The sequence below is a fragment of the Ranitomeya variabilis genome, chromosome 3 (genome assembly GCF_051348905.1).
Source record: "Ranitomeya variabilis isolate aRanVar5 chromosome 3, aRanVar5.hap1, whole genome shotgun sequence".
Lineage (NCBI taxonomy): Eukaryota > Metazoa > Chordata > Amphibia > Anura > Dendrobatidae > Ranitomeya > Ranitomeya variabilis.
In genome coordinates this window covers 767,372,052-767,392,649 of record NC_135234.1, presented here as the reverse complement: position 1 = coordinate 767,392,649, position 20,598 = coordinate 767,372,052, and the positions used below count along the sequence as shown (strand labels likewise).

Below are 20,598 nucleotides of genomic sequence, written 5' to 3'. Positions count from 1 at the left end.
TATCATTTGTGAAAAATTTGAATTTTATTGAAGTGCTATAGACATATCATTCAACAATGCAGAATGCGACCAGAAGTCAAACGGACAACGTTTCGACTCCTCCTGAGTCTTTATCAAAATGGTCGCTTAGCAAGGTGAATAGTAGTATATCATAAATAGTATCCTCGTGGTATAAAGAGTATCTCAAAGGACGGTATTAATAATAGGCAGGTGGCCTTTCGTTATGGTCCCGCAGGTATAGTCTTGCAGAGTTGATGGGAGTGCTGGACGTATATAGGTAGCTCAAAGAGTGCAACGTCCCTGTTGTGCCATAAAGCGGATCCTGGCGGGCTCTGTGGGTAGTAGGAGGAATAGCCTCGTGTGGTATAAGGTCAACAGATGGATCTAGCGTGACGTAGGTACTGCCTAAGACACCTGGTAGTGTAGGGCTATCCTCTGGCAATATTAGTAGATAAGTGGCAGCAGCTAAGAAGCTGAAGACAGGATACTTCTTTATGGGCAGGGCTCCACTTAGGCTGTACGCGGCGGTAGCGAGGAGTAGGTGTCTTGAATGGCAAAAGGGGCCAGGGTTTGGAGACCTCTTAGGGTGCTGGGGTGTAAGCGGCGCTCCTGCGCCTTGCTGTATCGGCCGATACACTTATCTACTAATATTGCCAGAGGATAGCCCTACACTACCAGGTGTCTTAGGCAGTACCTACGTCACGCTAGATCCATCTGTTGACCTTATACCACACGAGGCTATTCCTCCTACTACCCACAGAGCCCGCCAGGATTTGCTTTATGGCACAACAGGGACGTTGCACTCTTTGAGCTACCTACAGGTCCTTCTCAAACAATTACCATACATTGTTAAATTTCATTATTTACCATAATGTAATGATTACAATTAAACTTTCATATACTATAGATTCATTATCCACCAACTGAAATTTGTCAGGTCTTTTATTGTTTTAATACTGATGATTTTGGCATACAACTCCTGATAACCCAAAAAACCTGTCTCAATAAATTAGCATATCAAGAAAAGGTTCTCTAAACGACCTATTACCCTAATCTTCTTAAACACATGCAAAAGATACCTGAGGCTTTTAAAAACTCCCTGCCTGGTTCATTACTCAAAACCCCCATCATGGGTAAGACTAGCGACCTGACAGATGTCAAGAAGGCCATCATTGACACCCTCAAGCAAGAGGGTAAGACCCAGAAAGAAATTTCTCAACAAATAGGCTGTTCCCAGAGTGCTGTATCAAGGCACCTCAATGGTAAGTCTGTTGGAAGGAAACAATGTGGCAGAAAACGCTGTACAACGAGAAGAGTCTTTATCAAAATGGTCGCTTAGCAAGGTGAATAGTAGTATATCATAAATAGTATCCTCGTGGTATAAAGAGTATCTCAAAGGACGGTATTAATAATAGGCAGGTGGCCTTTCGTTATGGTCCCGCAGGTATAGTCTTGCAGAGTTGATGGGAGTGCTGGACGTATATAGGTAGCTCAAAGAGTGCAACGTCCCTGTTGTGCCATAAAGCGGATCCTGGCGGGCTCTGTGGGTAGTAGGAGGAATAGCCTCGTGTGGTATAAGGTCAACAGATGGATCTAGCGTGACGTAGGTACTGCCTAAGACACCTGGTAGTGTAGGGCTATCCTCTGGCAATATTAGTAGATAAGTGGCAGCAGCTAAGAAGCTGAAGACAGGATACTTCTTTATGGGCAGGGCTCCACTTAGGCTGTACGCGGCGGTAGCGAGGAGTAGGTGTCTTGAATGGCAAAAGGGGCCAGGGTTTGGAGACCTCTTAGGGTGCTGGGGTGTAAGCGGCGCTCCTGCGCCTTGCTGTATCGGCCGATACAGCAAGGCGCAGGAGCGCCGCTTACACCCCAGCACCCTAAGAGGTCTCCAAACCCTGGCCCCTTTTGCCATTCATGACACCTACTCCTCGCTACCGCCGCGTACAGCCTAAGTGGAGCCCTGCCCATAAAGAAGTATCCTGTCTTCAGCTTCTTAGCTGCTGCCACTTATCTACTAATATTGCCAGAGGATAGCCCTACACTACCAGGTGTCTTAGGCAGTACCTACGTCACGCTAGATCCATCTGTTGACCTTATACCACACGAGGCTATTCCTCCTACTACCCACAGAGCCCGCCAGGATTTGCTTTATGGCACAACAGGGACGTTGCACTCTTTGAGCTACCTACAGGTCCTTCTCAAACAATTACCATACATTGTTAAATTTCATTATTTACCATAATGTAATGATTACAATTAAACTTTCATATACTATAGATTCATTATCCACCAACTGAAATTTGTCAGGTCTTTTATTGTTTTAATACTGATGATTTTGGCATACAACTCCTGATAACCCAAAAAACCTGTCTCAATAAATTAGCATATCAAGAAAAGGTTCTCTAAACGACCTATTACCCTAATCTTCTTAAACACATGCAAAAGATACCTGAGGCTTTTAAAAACTCCCTGCCTGGTTCATTACTCAAAACCCCCATCATGGGTAAGACTAGCGACCTGACAGATGTCAAGAAGGCCATCATTGACACCCTCAAGCAAGAGGGTAAGACCCAGAAAGAAATTTCTCAACAAATAGGCTGTTCCCAGAGTGCTGTATCAAGGCACCTCAATGGTAAGTCTGTTGGAAGGAAACAATGTGGCAGAAAACGCTGTACAACGAGAAGAGGTGACCGGAACCTGAGGAAGCAGTGGACTGAGTCTGGTGTGGAAACATCCAGAGCCACCGTGCACAGGCGTGTGCAGGAAATGGGCTACAGGTGCCGCATTCCCCAGGTAAAGCCACTTTTGAACCATAAACAGCGGCAGAAGCGCCTGACCTGGGCTACAGAGAAGCAGCACTGGACTGTTGCTAAGTGGTCCCAAGTACTTTATTCTGATGAAAGCAAATTTTGCATGTCATTCGGAAATCAAGGTGCCAGAGTCTGGAGGAAGACTGGGGAGAAGGAAATGCCAAAATGCCTGAAGTCCAGTGTCAAGTACCCACAGTCAGTGATGGTGTGGGGTGCCATGTCAGCTGCTGGTGTTGGTCCACTGTGTTTCATCAAGGGCAGGGTCAATGCAGCTAGCTATCAGGAGATTTTGGAGCACTTCATGCTTCCATCGGCTGAAATGCTTTATGGAGATGAAGATTTCATTTTTCAGCACGACCTGGCACCTGCTCACAGTGCCAAAACCACTGGTAAATGGTTTACTGACCATGGTATTACTGTGCTCAATTGGCCTGCCAACTCTCCTGACCTGAACCCCATAGAGAATCTGTGGGATATTGTGAAGAGAAAGTTGAGAGACGCAAGACCCAACACTCTGGATGAGCTTAAGGCCGCTATTGAAGCATCCTGGGCCTCCATAACATCTCAGCAGTGTCACAGGCTGATTGCCTCCATGCCACGCCGCATTGAAGCAGTCATTTCTGCCAAAGGATTCCCGACCAAGTATTGAGTGCATAACTGAACATTATTATTTGATGGTTTTTTGGTTTGTTATTAAAAAACACTTTTATTTGATTGGACGGGTGAAATATGCTAATTTATTGAGACAGGTTTTTTGGGTTATCAGGAGTTGTAGGCCAAAATCATCAGTATTAAAACAATAAAAGACCTGACAAATTTCAGTTGGTGGATAATGAATCTATAGTATATGAAAGTTTAATTGTAATCATTACATTATGGTAAATAATGAAATTTAACACTATATGCTAATTTTTTGAGAAGGACCTGTATATACGTCCAGCACTCCCATCAACTCTGCAAGACTATACCTGCGGGACCATAACGAAAGGCCACCTGCCTATTATTAATACCGTCCTTTGAGATACTCTTTATACCACGAGGATACTATTTATGCTATACTACTATTCACCTTGCTAAGCGACCATTTTGATAAAGACTCGGGAGGAGTCGAAACGTTGTCAGTTTGACTTCTGGTCGCATTCTGCATTGTTGAATGATATGTCTATAGCACTTCAATAAAATTCAAATTTTTCACAAATGATACACTTAGAGAGTGCGGTGTATTAAATTTAATTCTAGTGTATTAGGACATCCCAGTCCTCTACACCTGCACCTCGCCTTATTTTAACCTTAGTGCACACCAATTTTTTCTCCATCAGGGGCACAATGGCATCAGTGCCGGCCCACTCTGGGGTGCGGGGCTGAGGGGCGCGGAGGCTGTAGACCGTGGGGGCAATCAGGTTATTCTGGGGGCTGCGGTACAATGGGGGCTGTAGACCATGGGGCAATTAGTTTATTCTGGGGGCTGCGGTACAATGGTGGCTGTATCCAGAGGGGCAATCAGTTTGTTCTGGTGGCTGTATCCGGAGGGGCAGTCAGTTTATTCTGGGGGCTGCGTACAATGGTGGCTGTATCCGGAGGGGCAGTCAGTTTATTCTGGGGGCTGCGTACAATGGTGGCTGTATCCAGAGGGGCAATTAGTTTATTTTGGGGTCTGCGGTACAATGGTGGCTGTATCCGGAGGGGCATTTAGTTTATTTTGGGGGCTGCAGTACAATGGTGGCTGTACCCGGAGGGGCAATCAGTTTATTCTGGGGGCTGCGTACAATGGTGGCTGTATCCAGAGGGGCAATCAGTTTATTTTGGGGGCTGTGGTACAATGGTGGTTGTATCCGTAGGGGCAATCAGTTTATTCTGGGGGCTGCGGTACAATGGTGGCTGTAGACCGTAGGGGCAATTAGTTTTTTCTTGGGGCTGCGGTACAATGGGGGCTGTATCTGGAGGGGGCGCTCAGGGTCCTTGCTCCAGTTCTCTGCAGTAGCCGGAGTGAAGATCCAGCAATCTATGAGGAACCCGGACGTGGCAGATACATTACCGAGTCATTTGCTTGTTCGTGCTCGCGACAAAGCCAGCAATAGATCTCCTCCCCTGCAGGGTGTCGTGGTAGCAATCAATCCCAATAATCATTGCTTTATCCAGCTGAGAAAAAAAAAAAAAAAAGCCACATTCACTGGTGTGGTGAAATATGTGTAGTGTGTGTGTGTGTGTGTGTGTGTGTGTGTGTGTGTGTGTATGTGTATGTGTGTATGTATATATATATATATATATATATATATATATATATATATATATATATATATATATATATATATATATATATATATATATATATATATATATATATATATATATATATATATATATATATATTCTTGAGAAAAGCTCAGATGGAGCCGAAACGTCGCCCAGACCAGTGGGTTGACTAAACCTTCCACATTTTCATTGAAGAAATGGAGTGCTGCCTCTTTTTGGTTAGTGTGTGTGTGTGTGTGTGTGTGTGTGTGTGTGTGTGTGTGTGTGTGTGTGTATATATATATATATATATCTCTCTTTATATCTCTATATCTCTCTCTATATATATTTATCTCTCTCTCTCTCTATATATATATATATATATATATATATCCCGCGTTGCTGTCAGCGCTCACACAGGGTTAATGGCTGCATTACACCGTGTTATGCCGCTGTGTAACGCAGTCCATTAACACTGCTATTAACCCTGTGTGCCTATGCAGCATCAATAGTAAAAAGATCAAATGTTAAAAATAATAAAAAACCGAAAAAATTATATACTCACCTTCTGGCGCCTTTCCCGCTCCTCGCGACGCTCCGGGCCATGCACTGCGCTCTCGCGAGATGATGACGTAGCGGTCTCGTGAGACCGCTACGTCATCATCTCGAGAGACCACAATGCATTCTTGGGACCGGTGCGTCGCGAGGAGCATCGCTAAACGCCTGGCCTGGATCCGGGGCCAATGGAAGGCGAGTATATAACTATTTTTTATTTTAATTCTTTTTTTTTTTTTTAAACAGGGATATGGTGCCCACACATTGCTATATACTACTTGGGCTGTGTTACATGCTACTTGGCTGTGGTATATTTCTCTGCTGTATTTGTGCATCATGAATCGTGATATGTGTTAAAGAGGAGGGCCCACTGAGATTCTTTCGCTCGGGGCTCTCAAAAACCGGGAGCCGGCCCTGGCTTCACTGATTGGTCACGGCCGGCCGCGAATTGGCGCGGAATTTGTACCAAGCTTCGCTAATTGGTCGCGCCCGGCCGAATCCTGTGTATACATTGCATTATTCTGAAAACTTCATAAATAAACTACATACATATTCTAGAATACCCGATGCGTTAGAATCGGGCCACCATCTAGTGTGTATATGTCTCTATATATCTAAAGAGAGAGAGAGAGAGAGAGAGAGAGAGAGAGAGAGAGAGAGAGAGAGAGAGAGAGAGAGAGAGAGAGAGAGAGAGAGAGAGAGAGAGAGAGAGAGAGAGAGAGAGAGAGAGAGACACACACAGTGGACTATGTATAGACCTATTGTGTCACTGGCAATAATGTAACATTATTTAATGTAACTGTCTTGAAAAGCTGTAGGTCGCACCCAGGTGTTAATATGTATTTTCCTGAGACAAGTAGACTTTTGTCTCTAGCCTCACCAGGGGGTCCTGCTGGAAGCCAAGAAGAAAGGTAACATTTGACATCTCTTAAGGTACCTTCACATTAAGCGACGCTGCAGCGATAGCGACAACGATGCCGATCGCTGCAGCGTCGCTGTTTGATCGCTGGAGAGCTGTCACACAGACCGCTCTCCAGCGACCAACGATGCCGAGGTCCCCGGGTAACCAGGGTAAACATCGGGTTACTAAGCGCAGGGCCGCGCTTAGTAACCCGATGTTTACCCTGGTTACCAGCGTAAAATGTAGAAAAAACAAACACTACATACATTCGTGTCCCCCGGCGTCTGCTTCCTGCACTGACTGAGCGCCGGCCCTAACAGCAGAGCGGTGACGTCACCGCTGTGCTGTACTTTCACTTTCACTTTACGGCGCTCAGTCAGTGTGGGAAGCGGACGCCGGGGGACGCGAATGTAAGTATGTACTGTTTGCTTTTTTTACATTTTACGCTGGTAACCAGGGTAAACATCGGGTTACTAAGCGCGGCCCTGCACTTAGTAACCCGATGTTTACCCTGGTTACCAGTGTAAAACATCGCTGGTATCGTTGCTTTTGGTGTCAAACACGACGATACACGCCGGTCTGACGACCAAATAAAGTTCTGAACTTTAACCAACGACCAGCGATATCACAGCAGGATCCTGATCGCTGCTACGTGTCAAACTAAACGATATCGCTAGCCAGGACGCTGCAACGTCACAGATCGCTAGCGATATCGTTTAGTGTGAAGGTACCTTTAGCTCTTGAAAGAGATGTTAATTACGGCCTGATAGTATCTCTGTGACAGCTGTACACAAAGGATCTCAAGAGAAAATATTATATTGATTGGGGGGGCGCGGCTGTGGACCAATCAAAATACAAACAATTATGATATTAACCTGAGGAGCTGGTCTAGAAACCGGACCTCCAGACCAAAGCTATAAATTAGACCTGTATACCTAAAAAACATGTTCACATGTGAGGGCAGCCTGAGACGCTCATGTGTTCCACCAACTCCATTCACCCCCCTCAGGGAGCAGAAAGCAAACTACCAGTTAGAAGATTTCTGTAAGTTTTCTCCTGTTTATTTTTATACTGTTTTGCATAAGTTGTAGATCTTTATTATCATATTTTTATACTTTTTCTTACTGTAAGCACTGAACCTTTTTTGTATTAAAGTATAAAACTTTAACAAGTTGAACCTTGAATGTTCTAAAAGAATCCATAGCCTAAGGTGTGTGAGCCTTATGAGTGGTAGACATTATTAGTATTAATATTTCCGAGACTCATCACCCGTGTGTTCGATGAGTGGTGGCAGTGTGTATGAGCGGGTGTGTGGCCTGGGTCGGTGTGTGATTTATGCTCCCATTAGAGCATAGGACAGAGGTTGAATGCTGGACTGAGAGTGGGGAGATAGATTAACCCTTGCAGGCACAGCCCAAGTCACGTGCTGAGAGTGGGCACGTGACGAATTAGTTACACTGTGAAGGGTTAAACTAAGAAAAAAAATAGAATTAGACTTACTGGTAATTCGGTTTCTAGGAACCTTCCACGACAGCATAGGAGGATGTCTCCATTCCCTAATGGGGGACAGGAAGCACAAAGAGGTTAAAAGGCGCCTCCCACCTCCAAATCGCCAGTGACTTATAACGGATACCATAGCACTAGCTACCTTAATAAACCCAGGATAAATCCAAAGGAAGGGAGGGAATTAGTGCTGTCGTGGAAGGTTCCTAGAAACCGAATTACCAGTAAGTCTAATTCTATTTTCTCTAGTCACCTTCCACGACAGCATAGGAGGAGTACCAAACAATTCAGCACTAGGGGGGTGACAATAGCCTGGAGAACTTTCCGGCCAAAGACTAGATCCCGATTGGACAATAAGTCCAATCTGTAGTGTTTGGTAATTGTATGTGGTGAAGACAAGTTGCGGCCCTGCAGATCTGCTCCATTGAAGCGCCCGCTCGTTCAGCCCATGACGTTGATGTAGATCTTGCAGAGTGAGCTCTGACTCCAGTTGGCGGTGTTAGCTTTTTGGCTAGATAAGATTCTTGTATAACCCTCTTAATCCAGCTAGAGATGGTGCTTTTTGCCACCTTCTTCCCTTTTCTCTGACCTGACATATGGACAAACAGGTTTTGGTCGATTCTGAAGGAGCTAGTTTGTTCAAGGTAGTGTATGATGATACGCCTAACGTCAAGAGTATGGAATTCTTCCTCTCTGGAGTCTGTCGGATTCTGACAGAAGGAGGGAAGGATGATGTTTTGAGATCGGTGAAAATCAGACACCACTTTAGGTAGAAAAAAAGGGATCCAGACGAAGATTTATGGAGTCGTCTGTTATTGTCAAGTAGGGTTCTCTTACTGATAGGGATTGAAGCTCTCCTACTCTTCTTGCAGTGGTTGCTACTAGAAAGGCGGATTTGTAGGATAGAAATTGAGGAGAGCATGAAGATAAGAGGCTCAAACGGTGCTTCAGTGAGACCCTTGAGAACCAGGTTTAAATCCCAAGAGGGAACAACTGGTTGTTTTCCAGGTTGCAATTTGAGAGCTGATACCATAAATCTTTTGATCCAACGATGGTTGGCCAGCTCCTGATCGAAGACCGCACTGAGAGCAGAGACTTGAACCTTCAATGTGCTAGGCTTAAGCCCTAATTCTAAGCCGCGCTGAAGAAAATCTAATATTTTAGATATATTAGGACGGAGAGGATCAGGAGTACTTGGAAGGCAAAAGGTGGAGAAGGTCTTCCACACCTTACTGTAGATTGCATTTGTGACAGGTTTCCTGGATCTTTGTAAAGTTAAAATTACTGCATCCAATAGTCCCCCTGCCTTTAGGACCTGGGTTTCAGCAACCAGGCTGCCAGGTTCCATTTTCAGGGGTTGCAGTGTTGAAAGGACCCCTGGATGAGAAGATCGGCATCCACTGGTAGAAGGACTGGCCCATCTGCATGTAGTTCGACAATGAGGTTGTACCAACTCCTCTTCAGCCATGCTGGAGCTATCAGTATGGTAGGTACCTGTTCCTCTCGTATCTTCCACAGAACTTTCGCCAACAGAGGAATTGGTGGGAAGGCGTATGTCAGCCGAAAATTCCAGGCCTGGACCATGGCATCTATCCCTCTGGGATTGTCCCTGGGATTTAGGGAAAAAAATGTTTTCACCTGGGCATTCTGACCTGAGGGAAAGAGATCTACCTCCGGAAGGCCCCATCTGTCCACCAGCATCCTGAAAGTTCTTCTGTTCAGGCTCCACTCCCCGGGTTGAATGTCCTGACGACTCAGGAAATCCGCCTGGAGGTTTGATGACCCCTTCAGATGGACAGCCGTGAGGGAGAGGTTTTTTTCTGCCCAGCAAAAAATTTGACTAGAGACGTTTGCCAAGCTGTTGAATTTTGAGCTCCCCTAATGTTTGAGATGGGCGACAGTAGTTGTGTTGTCTGAGTAAATCTGGACATGTCTCCCAGAAATCAAGCTGCTCGCTGCTTTGAGGGCTTCCTCCACTGCTTTCAGTTCCCTGAAATTGGAGGATCTGGCACTCAATGTCTGACTCCAGAGGCCCTGAAACTGAGTATGCAGGATTACTGCTCCCCAACCCCACTTGCTGGCGTCCGCCGTGATTGTCACAAGGGGAGATTGCGACCAGCTTACCCCTCTGCAAAGATTTCTGGGGTTCAACCACCATGCAAGAGATGCCTTCACACGACCTGGGGTAAACACTCTTGTTTAGGGAACCGATTTCCATCCCAGTTTGCAAGAATGTGGGCCTGGAGGACTCTGGAGTTGGCCTGAGCCCAAGGCACTGACTGGATACATGCAGTCATGGAGCCCAGGACCGACATACCTTCCCGTATGGTCGGAGATCTGGTTTCTCTGAAATCTATCACTTTTGTTGTTAGGGCCCGAAGATGGTCTTCCGGGAGAAAAGATTTCTGTTTCACTGAGTCTAGCAGAACTCCCAGGAACCTTCTTATTTTGGAAGGTTGTAACTGGGATTTTTTTAAATTCGGGAGCCACCCTAATGTTTTGAGAATGTCCAGGGTTCTCGTAACATGATTGGTGAGAGTCTGAGCTGAAGGGCCTATTAGATCAGAGCAGATCGTCCAGATAAGGGATGATACAGATTCCCTGTTTGCGGATATGAGATACTGTCTCTGCCATTATCCTTGAGAAAACTCTTGGAGCTGAGGAGATTCCAAAGGGGAGTACATTGAACTGAAAGTGAGTCACTTGCTGATTGAACTGAATCGCAAACCTGAGGAATTTTCGGTAACGGGGGTGAATGGGCACGTGAAAGTAAGAGTCTTTTAGGTCTATCGTTACCATAAAAAAACCAGGACCTATTAGGGCAATGGCAGACTTCACGGATTCCATCTTGAACCTGTGGTATACGATGTGACGATTCAGCTCTTTCAGGTTTATAATGACTCTTGGTTCCCCTGTTGGTTTCTTTACCAGGAATAATCGGGAGTAATGTCCTACACCCCATTCTTCTGGGGGTATCTGGGAAATTGCATTTGTTTTTAGCAGTTCCCTCAAGCCTGTCATCATTGTTAAAAAGTCTCTCTGCGACAACAGGAAGGTGATTAGCAGATTCCAAGGGGGGGGGGGAAAGAATTCTATAAGAAGGCCCTCTTGTAATATATTGAGGACCCACTGAGATTCGGAGATAGCCCGCCAGTGATGGACGAATTTTGCGAGCCTCGCCCCCACCGGGACGGAGTCATTTCTCTTGCTGCTGCTGCTGGGGAATGAGGATATTTTTTCCCCTCCCTTTGGCGTAGCTCCATCTCCCCGTTTTACCTTTACCTCTTGTTTGAGGGGTACTTGACTGGGGGGCACGAAAAAAAACGCTTCCTGATAGGCTTTTGCTCTGGAAGGGCCTTTTTCCTATCTGTTGCCTTTTCTAGAATTTCATATAGAGAGGGGCCAAATAGGTAGTCACCTTTAAAGGGTATTGAGCATAGCTTAATTTTGGAGGTTACGTTACCACTCCACATTTTAAGCCAGAGGGCTCTTCGTGCAGAATTGGACTGGACTAAGGACCTAGCCGCAATCCTAATAGACTCCATGGAGGCGTCTGAGAGAAAGGCCGAAGCCTTCTGAAGCATTGGTAGAGAATCAAGCAGCTCTCCCCTTGATGTGCCCTGAGAAATATGCTTCTCAAGCTCATCTATCCAGCGAGAAAGGGCTCTAGCGACACAGGTAGCTGAAATGTTAGCTTTTAATCCCGAGGTGGACGTTCCCCAGGATTTTTTTAATAGACTCCATTTTTCTATCCAATGGATCCCTTAGCTGGGAGGAGTCCTCAAAGGGGAGTGAAGTTTTCTTAGCCACTCTAGCCACCTGTATGTCCACCCTTGGTACATCCCAGGAAGGGGAACCTGCCTCTAAGGCAGACGTGGGCAAAGTGCGGCCCGCGGGCCACAACCGGCCCTCTGGCTGTTCCAGTCCGGCCCACGGACCAAGACAACCGAGGGGCTGAAAACAGTGGCCCACGGTCCGCACCGTGCCCGCCGCTTGTCTCCGCCCGCTCGCAGTCTCCACCCACAGTCTCCTCCCACCCACATGCTTGCCCACAGTCTCCGCCTGCCAGCACGCCAGCCCGCAGTCTCTGCAGTCTTTGCAGTCTTTGTTCTCCATCCACGCTGACTGCATTGGTGTAGGAGGGGCCTCCGGCCACTTCCTCCACCAATCAGCATGTGAAACAGCTGACGCGATGACGTCATGTCATCGCGTCAGCTGTATACTGCGGAGAGTCAGCGTGTTGGAGAGAGAAGCATCTGTGGGGCTCATATGCTGGGCATGGGGATGATGTGTGGGCCTCAGATGCTGGACATGGGGAGGCTGTGTGGGGCTCAAATGTGGGACATGGGGAGGCTGTGTGGGGCTCAAATGTGGGACATGGGGAGGCTGTGGGGGCCTCAGATGCTGGACATGGGGAGGCTGTGTGGGCCTCATACGATATATTAAAGGGGCTATATTTGCGTACAAATGGTATATAGGGGGATGTTGGCATACTTAATTCTGCTCAATATTAAGTGATATAATTGATCTTAACCCCTTCCCGACCTTTGACGCCACGTAGGCGTCATGAAAGTCGGTGCCAATCCGACCCATAACGCCTATGTGGCGTCATGGAATGATCGCGTCCCTGCAGAGCGGGTGAAAGGGTTAACTCCAATTTCACCCGATCTGCAGGGACAGGGGGAGTGGTACTTCAGCCCAGGGGGCTTCACCCCCCCGTGGCTACGATCGATGATTGGCTGTTACACTTTCAACAGCCAATCAGAGCGATTTGTAATATTTCACCTAAAAAACTGGTGAAATATTACAATCCAGCCATGGCCGATGCTGCAATATCATCGGCCATGGCTGGAAACACTTATGTGACCCCCCCCACCCCACCGATTGCCCCCCCAAGCCACCGATCTGTGCTCCGCTCCCCTCCGTCTTGTGCTCCGCTCCCCCGTCCTCCTGTCTGCTCCTCCCCTGCTCCTATGCCACCCTCCCGTGCGCCGACGCCCCCCCCCGTGCCCCGATCTCCCCCCCCCCCACTTATACTTACCGAGACTCCCGGTGTGCTTCCGTCTTCTCCATGGGCGCCGCCATCTTCCAAAATGGCGGGCGCATGCGGCCGGCAGTTTCGTTGCAAGTACATTTTGATCGCTGTGATAGGTTCTATCACAGCGATCGAAATAAAAATAATAATAAATAAACCCCCCCCTTTATCACCCCCATAGGTAGGGACAATAATAAAATAAAGAAAATATTTTTTTTTTCTTTTTCCACTAGGGTTAGGGTTAGAACTACGGTTAGAACTAGGGGTAGGGTTAGGGTTATGGCATGTGCACACAGTGCGGATTTGGCTGCGGATCCGCCGCGGATTGGCCGCGGATCCGCAGCGGATTGGCAGCGATTTCCATCAGGTTTACAGTACCATGTACACCTATGGAAAACCACATCCGCTGTGCCCATGGTGCGGAAAATTCCGTGCAGAAACGCTGCGTTGTATTTTCCGCAGCATGTCAATTCTTTGTGTGGATTCCGCAGCGTTTTACACCTGTTCCTCAATAGGAATCCGCAGGTGAAATCCGCACAAAAAAACACTGGAAATCCGCTGTAAATCCGCAGGTAAAAACGCAGTGCCTTTTACCTGCAGATTTTTCAAAAATTGTGCAGAAAAATCTCACACGAATCCGCAACGTGGGCACATAGCCTTAGGGTTAGGGTTGGAATTAGAGTTAGGGTTGGAATTAGGGCTAGGGTTGGAAATAGTGTTAAGATTAGGCTTGTGGTTAGGGTTACGGATAGGGTTAGGGGTGTGTTGGGGTTACAGTTGTGGTTAGGGTTGGGATTAGGGTTACGGGTGTGTTGGGGTTAGGGGTGTGTTGGGGTTAGGGGTGTGATTAGGGTTATGGCTACAGTTGGGATTAGGATTAGGGGTGTGTTGGGGTTAGTGTTGAAGTTAGAATTGAGGGGTTTCCACTGTTTAGGCACATCAGAGGTCTCCAAACGCAACATGGCGCCACCATTGATTCCAGCCAATCTTGCGTTCAAAAAGTCAAATGGTGCTCCCTCCCTTCCAAGCCCCGACGTGCGCCCAAACAGTGGTTTACCCCCACATATGGGGTACCAGCGTACTCAGGACAAACTGGGCAACAACTGTTGCGGTCCAATTTCTCCTGTAACCCTTGCAAAAATAAAAAATTACTTGCTAAAACATAATTTTTTGAGGAAAGAACAATTATTTTTTATTTTCATGGCTCTGCGTTATAAACTTCTGTGCACTTGGGGGTTGAAAGTGCTCACCACACATCTAGATAAGTTCCTTGGGGGTCTAGTTTCCAAAATGGAGTCACTTGTGGGGTGTTTCTACTGTTTAGGCACATCAGGGGCTCTGCAAATGCAACGTGATGCCCGCAGACCATTCCATCAAAGTCTGCATTTCAAATGTCACTACTTCCCTTTCGAGCCCTGACGTGCGCCCAAACAGTGGTTTACCCCCACATATGGGGTACCAGCATACTCACAACAAACTGGGCAACAAATATTGGGGCCCAATTTCTCCTGTTACCCTTGTGAAAATAAAAAATTGCTTGCTAAAACATCTTTTTTTGAGGAAAGAAAAATGATTTTTTATTTTCACGGCTCTGCGTTGTAAACTTCTGTGAAGCACTTGGGGGTTGAACAGCATTTATGCTCACCACACATCTAGATAAGTTCCTTGGGGGGTCTAGTTTCCAAAATGGGGTCACTTGTGGGGGTTTCTACCGTTTAGGCATATCAGGGGCTCTGCAAACGTAACATGATGCCCGCAGACCATTCCATCAAAGTCTGCATTCCAAAACGTCACTACTTCCCTTCCGAGCCCCGGCATGTGCCCAAACAGTGGTTTACCCCCACATATGGGGTATCAGCGTACTCAGGAGAAACTGGACAACAACTTTTGGGGTCCAATTTCTCCTGTTACCCTTGGGAAAATAAAAAATTGTGGGCTAAAAAATCATTTTTGAGAAAAGAAAAATTATTTTTTATTTTCATGGCTCTGCGTTATAAACTTCTGTGAAGCACTTGGGGGTTCAAAGTGCTCACCGCACATCTAGATTAGTTCCTTGGGAGGTCTAGTTTCCAAAATGGGGTCACTTGTGCGGGAACTCCAATGTTTAGGCACACAGGGGCTCTCCAAACACGACATGGTGTCCGCTAATGATTGGAGCTAATTTTCCATTCAAAAAGCCAAATGGCATGCCTTCCCTTAAGAGCCCTGCCGTGCGCCCAAACAGTGGTTTACCCCCACATATCATCGTACTCAGGACAAACTGGACAACAACATTTGGGGTCCAATTTCTCCTATAACCCTTGGGAAAATAAAAAATTCTGGGCTAAAAATCATTTTTGAGGAAAGAAAAATTATTTTTTATTTTCACGGCTCTGCGTTATAAACTTCTGTGAAGCACCTGGGGGTTATAAGTGCTCACTATGCATCTAGATAAGTTGCTTGCGGGGTCTAGTTTCCAAAATATGGTCACTTGTGGGGGAGCTCCAATGTTTAGGCACACAGGGGTTCTCCAAACGTGACATGGTGTCCGCTAGCGATGGAGATAATTTTTCATTCAAAAAGTCAAATGGCGCTCCTTCCCTTCCGAGCCTTACCATGTGCCCAAACAGTGGTTTACCCCCACATGTGAGGTATCGGTGTACTCAGGATAAAATGGATCCTAAAATTTGTTGGACAATTTCTCCTGTTGCCCATGTAAAAATGAAAAAATTGAGGCTAAAATAATTTTTTTGTGAAAAAAAAGTACTTTTTCTTTTTTACGGATCAATTTGTGAAGCACCTGGGGGTTTAAAGTGCTCACTATGCTTCTAGATAAGTTCCTTGGGGGGTCTAGTTTCCAAAATGGGCTCACTTGTGGGGGAGCTCCAATGTTTAGGCACACGGGGGCTCTCCAAATGCGACATGGTGTCCGCTAAAGATTGGAGCCAATTTTTCATTCAAAAAGTCAAATGGCGCTCCTTCCCTTCCGAGCCCTGCCGGGCGCCCAAACAGTGGTTTACCCCCACATATGAGGTATCAGCGTACTCAGGACAAATTGGACAACAACGTTCGTGGTCCAGTTTCTCCTTTTACCCTTGGGAAAATAAAAAAATTGTTGCTAAAAGATCATTTTTGTGACTAAAAAGTTAAATGTTCATTTTTTACTTCCATGTTGCTTCTGCTGCTGTGAAACACCTGAATGGTTAATAAACTTCTTGAATGTGGTTTTGAGCACCTTGAGGGGTGCAGTTTAGAATGGTGTCACTTTTGGGTATTTTCAGCCATATAGAACCCTCAAACTGACTTCAAATGTGAGGTGGTCCCTAAAAAAAATGGTTTTGTAAATTTTGTTGTAAAAATGAGAAATCACTGGTCAAATTTTAACCCTTATAACTTCCTAGCAAAAAAAAAAATTGTTTCCAAAATTGTGCTGATGTAAAGTAGACATGTGGGAAATGTTATTTATTAACTATTTTGTGTCACATAACTCTCTGGTTTAACAGAATAAAAATTAAAAATGTGAAAATTGCGAAATTTTCAAAATTTTCGCCTAATTTCCGTTTTTTTCACAAATAAACTCAGAAATTATCGACCTAAATTTACCACTAACATGAAGCCCAATATGTCACAAAAAAAAATCTCAGAATCGCTAGGATCCATTAAGCGTTCCTGAGTTATTACCTCATAAAGGGACACTGGTCAGAATTGCAAAAAACGGCAAGGTCATTAAGGCCAAAATAGGCTGGGTCATTAAGGGGTTAATATAATTATTAATATTATAATTAATATGTTGATATTAATATTAAGTAGAATTAATTTCAGCCTATTGGTTCAGCCCTCCATAACAGTCATTGTCCCTCGTGTGGCCCCTCGAGAAAATTAATTGCCCACCCCTGCTCTAAGGGAAACCTGTGTCTCATTTCTGACGGTGTGACAAGTCGCTTCTCTGGGCATTCCCACTCCTGAGATATCATGTCTATGATGTTCTGGTGTACAGGGAACCCCATTCGCTTTTCCGACTTCAATCCTCCAAACATTTCATCCTGAATGGTTTGAGATATAGGTTCCTCCTGAAGCCCCATAGTGCTGCGTACTGCCATCACTAGATCGTCAATGTAATCTGAGGAGAAAAAATACTTTCTTGCTTCGGAGATTTTATAACTTGACGATTCACCCCATTTTCCCGAAGAGGAAGAATAGGAACGGTTAGAATCAGAGTCAGAATCCTCAGTTTGAATCTTCCTTTTTTTGGAAGGGGAGGGATTCTGAGGAGGCATAGGAGGATTGAAGGCAGCTAAGGAAGATTGCACTTCCCTGCTAGAAGAAATCTGCACGCTAGTCAAAAGTGAAGGCTGCTCGGCTCTAACTATTTTGTCCGTGCAGGCCTGACATAGTTTCTCCTCCCATAAGGAGGGAAGCTTTATACTGCAGATTGCACATTTAGCAGTTTTCTTAGCCGGGTTTCTTTGGGCCGACTTTTTTCCCTAAAATAAAGGGAGAGTGGAGTCGGGAATTAAAATAAGGCCCTTAATACCCTGGACATGGACCCACCCCGCAACTGACTTACAAGAGCTGGGGCAGCGCTGGGCTCTACAGATGCAGGGCAGGAAGCACCATCCATACTAAAGGGATCAGTCTTACCTGGAGGTGTCTTCAGGCTGGTTAATATAGCCATAAACCCAGCCCCCAGCGCAGGTGCAAAGAGTCCCCTCCTCATCCTCGGGTCCCAGGCAGGCCACCACGTGGGGGGCGCGCCGCCGCAGCGGCGTTAGAGGCATTGGAGGCCGGAACAAGGTCACACCAGGAAGTGTGTGCGCTCCACGAGGTGGAACGCAGGAACCGGAAGTGACGCGCGAGCGACCGCCGACGTCACTTCCGGGACGCCGAGCCGCAGAAGGATGAGGAACATGGCGGGGAACTCAGGAGGACACCGCCGGGGATCACTGGCCTGCTTTACCTCTATGAGGCATGGGTGGGCCAGGACAGGTCCCGAGTCCGGAGGAGACGGGAGCAGCGCAACCCGTGGAGGAGGGCAGAGCCCACGACCACCACTGCCCGGCTAAAAAAAAACAAAAAAAAAAACAGGTATGCCACGGTCACCGGCCACGCAGCATAGCAAAACCTCTCCATGCCCCATGGGGGACACGAAAGACACTGGCGATTTGGAGGTGGGAGGGGCCTTTTAACCTCTTTGTGCTTCCTGTCCCCCATTAGGGAATGGAGACATCCTCCTATGCGGTCTTGGAAGGTGACTAGAGAAATTAAAAGCAGGCTTCATTTTATGCTTTTTGACTCCATTTTGCTGTTTTGAGATAAATTCTGTTACTAGGCTAAAGTTCATTGTTGTTGTGAGACCTTAACAATTTGAAAATCACTGACTCAACCATGAAGGGTCACTCCAGATCCTCCCTCAACAGCTTGGCGCCCAAACGTGGGGTCCCCAAACAGGGACGCCACTGCCCCACGGAGGACAACAAGACAAAGGACCCTCGGACCAGACACAGGAACTGGAAAATTGGGACTGATCATCCCCCACAACAATCACGGTAAGTTGGCAGTTATACTGTTCAGACTGACCATCTGGTGTGGTTTTCCTGTGTTTGTTGCTGCAAAGAGGATGTGAGGTTGTCCCCGATGGTGGGGTGATTCTTGGGTGGAATCATATAGAGGTGTAGTTCCGTTGGGGGCCCAGTGTTCGAACCGTACCTCATAAGGGACGGACACTCCGGATTGACCAGTGATTGTAACTCTTTTTAGTCAAAATATCCTGAAATCTTGATCACTGTTAGAATCAGGCGTGGTGAGGTGATGGAAGATTGGGTAGGATACGTAACTCAGGAATATATACACTGCGTGCAGAATTATTAGGCAAGTTGTTTTTTGGATCACATGATACTTTTTCTACATGTTGTCCTACTCCAGGCTGTTCAGGCTTGAGAGCCAACTACAAATTACGTAAATCAGGTGATGTGCATCTCTGTAATGAGGAGGGGTGTTGTCTAATGACATCAACACCCTATATAAGGTGTGCTTAATTATTAGGCAACTTCCTTTCCTTTGGCAAAATGGGTCAGAAGAGAGATCTGACGGGCTCTGAAAAGTCCAAAATTGTGAGATGTCTTGCAGAGGTATGCAGCTGTCTTGCAATTGCCAAACTTTTAAAGCGTGATCACCGAACAAATCAAGCGTTTCATGGCAAATAGCCAACAGCGTCGCAAGAAGCGTGCTGGGCAAAAAAGGTGCAAAATAACTGCCCATGAATTGAGGAAAATCAAGCTTGAAGCTGCCAAGATGCCATTTGCCAACAGTTTTGTCATATTTCAGAGCTGCAACGTTACTGGAGTAACAAAAAGTACAAGGTGTGCCATACTCAGGGACATGGCCAAGGTAAGGAAGGCTGGAAAAACGACCACCTTTGAACAAGAAACAAGATAAAATGTCAAGACTGGGCCAAGAAATATCTTAAAGGCCCCGTCTCACTAAGCGATTTACCAACGATCACGACCAGCGATATGACCTGGCCGTGATCGTTGGTAAGTCGCTGCGTGGTCGCTGGGGAGCTGTCACACAGACCGCTCTCCCCAGCGACCAACGATCAGGGGAACGACTTCGGCATCGTTGAAACTGTCTTCAACGATGCCGAAGTCCCCCTGCAGCACCCGGGTAACCAGGGTAAACATCGGGTTACTAAGCGCAGGGCCGCGCTTAGTAACCCGATGTTTACCCTGGTTACCAAAAAAAAACAAACAGTACATACTCGCCTTTCGGTGTCCAGGTCCCTTGCCGTCTGCTTCCTGCTCTGACTGAGCCGCCGTACAGTGAGAGCAGAGCGCAGCGGTGACGTCACTGCTGTGCTCTCACTTCTCACTGTACGGCCGGGAGTCAGTGAGAGCAGGAAGCAGACGGCAAGGGACACCGAAAGGCGAGTATGTACTGTTTGTTTTTTTTGGTAACCAGGGTAAACATCGGGTTACTAAGCGCGGCCCTGCGCTTAGTAACCCGATGTTTACCCTGGTTACCAGTGAAGACATCGCTGGATCGGTGTCACACACACCGATTCAGCGATGTCAGCGGGGCCTCAACGACCAAAAAAAGGTCCAGGCCATTCTGACACGACCAGCGATCTCACAGCAGGGGCCTGATCGCTGGTACGTGTCACACATAGCGAGATCGCTATGGAGGTCGCTGTTGCGTCACAAAACTTGTGACTCAGGAGCGATCTCGCTAGCGATCTCGCTATGTGAGACGGGGCCTTTAAGACCGACTTTTCAAAGGTTTTATGGACTGATGAAATGAGAGTGACTCTTGATGGGCCAGAGGCTGGATCAGTAAAGAGCAGAGAGCTCCATTCCTTACTCAGACGCCAGCAACGTGGAGGTGGGGTACTGGTATGGGCTGGTATCATCAAAGATAAACTTGTGGGACCTTTTCGGGTTGAGGATGGAGTGAAGCTCAACTCCCAGACCTACTGCCAATTTCTGGAAGACAACTTCTTCAAGCAGTGGTACAGGAAGAAGTTGGTATCGTTCAATAAAAACATGATTTTCTTGCAGGACAATGCTCCATCAGATGCCTCCAAC

The 20,598-nt window shown here is 46.6% G+C and overlaps 1 protein-coding gene across 1 annotated transcript in view; it reads right to left on the bottom strand.

Moving 5' to 3' along the window:
- The window catches only part of LOC143817402 (piwi-like protein 1), a 128,251-nt gene that overhangs the window by 23,321 nt on the left and 84,332 nt on the right, over window positions 1–20,598 (bottom strand). Inside the window, exon 16 of the mRNA XM_077298795.1 lies at window positions 4,849–4,952. Coding sequence (XP_077154910.1) covers window positions 4,849–4,952 — 104 coding nt within the window. The remainder of the gene's footprint in view (window positions 1–4,848; window positions 4,953–20,598) is intronic.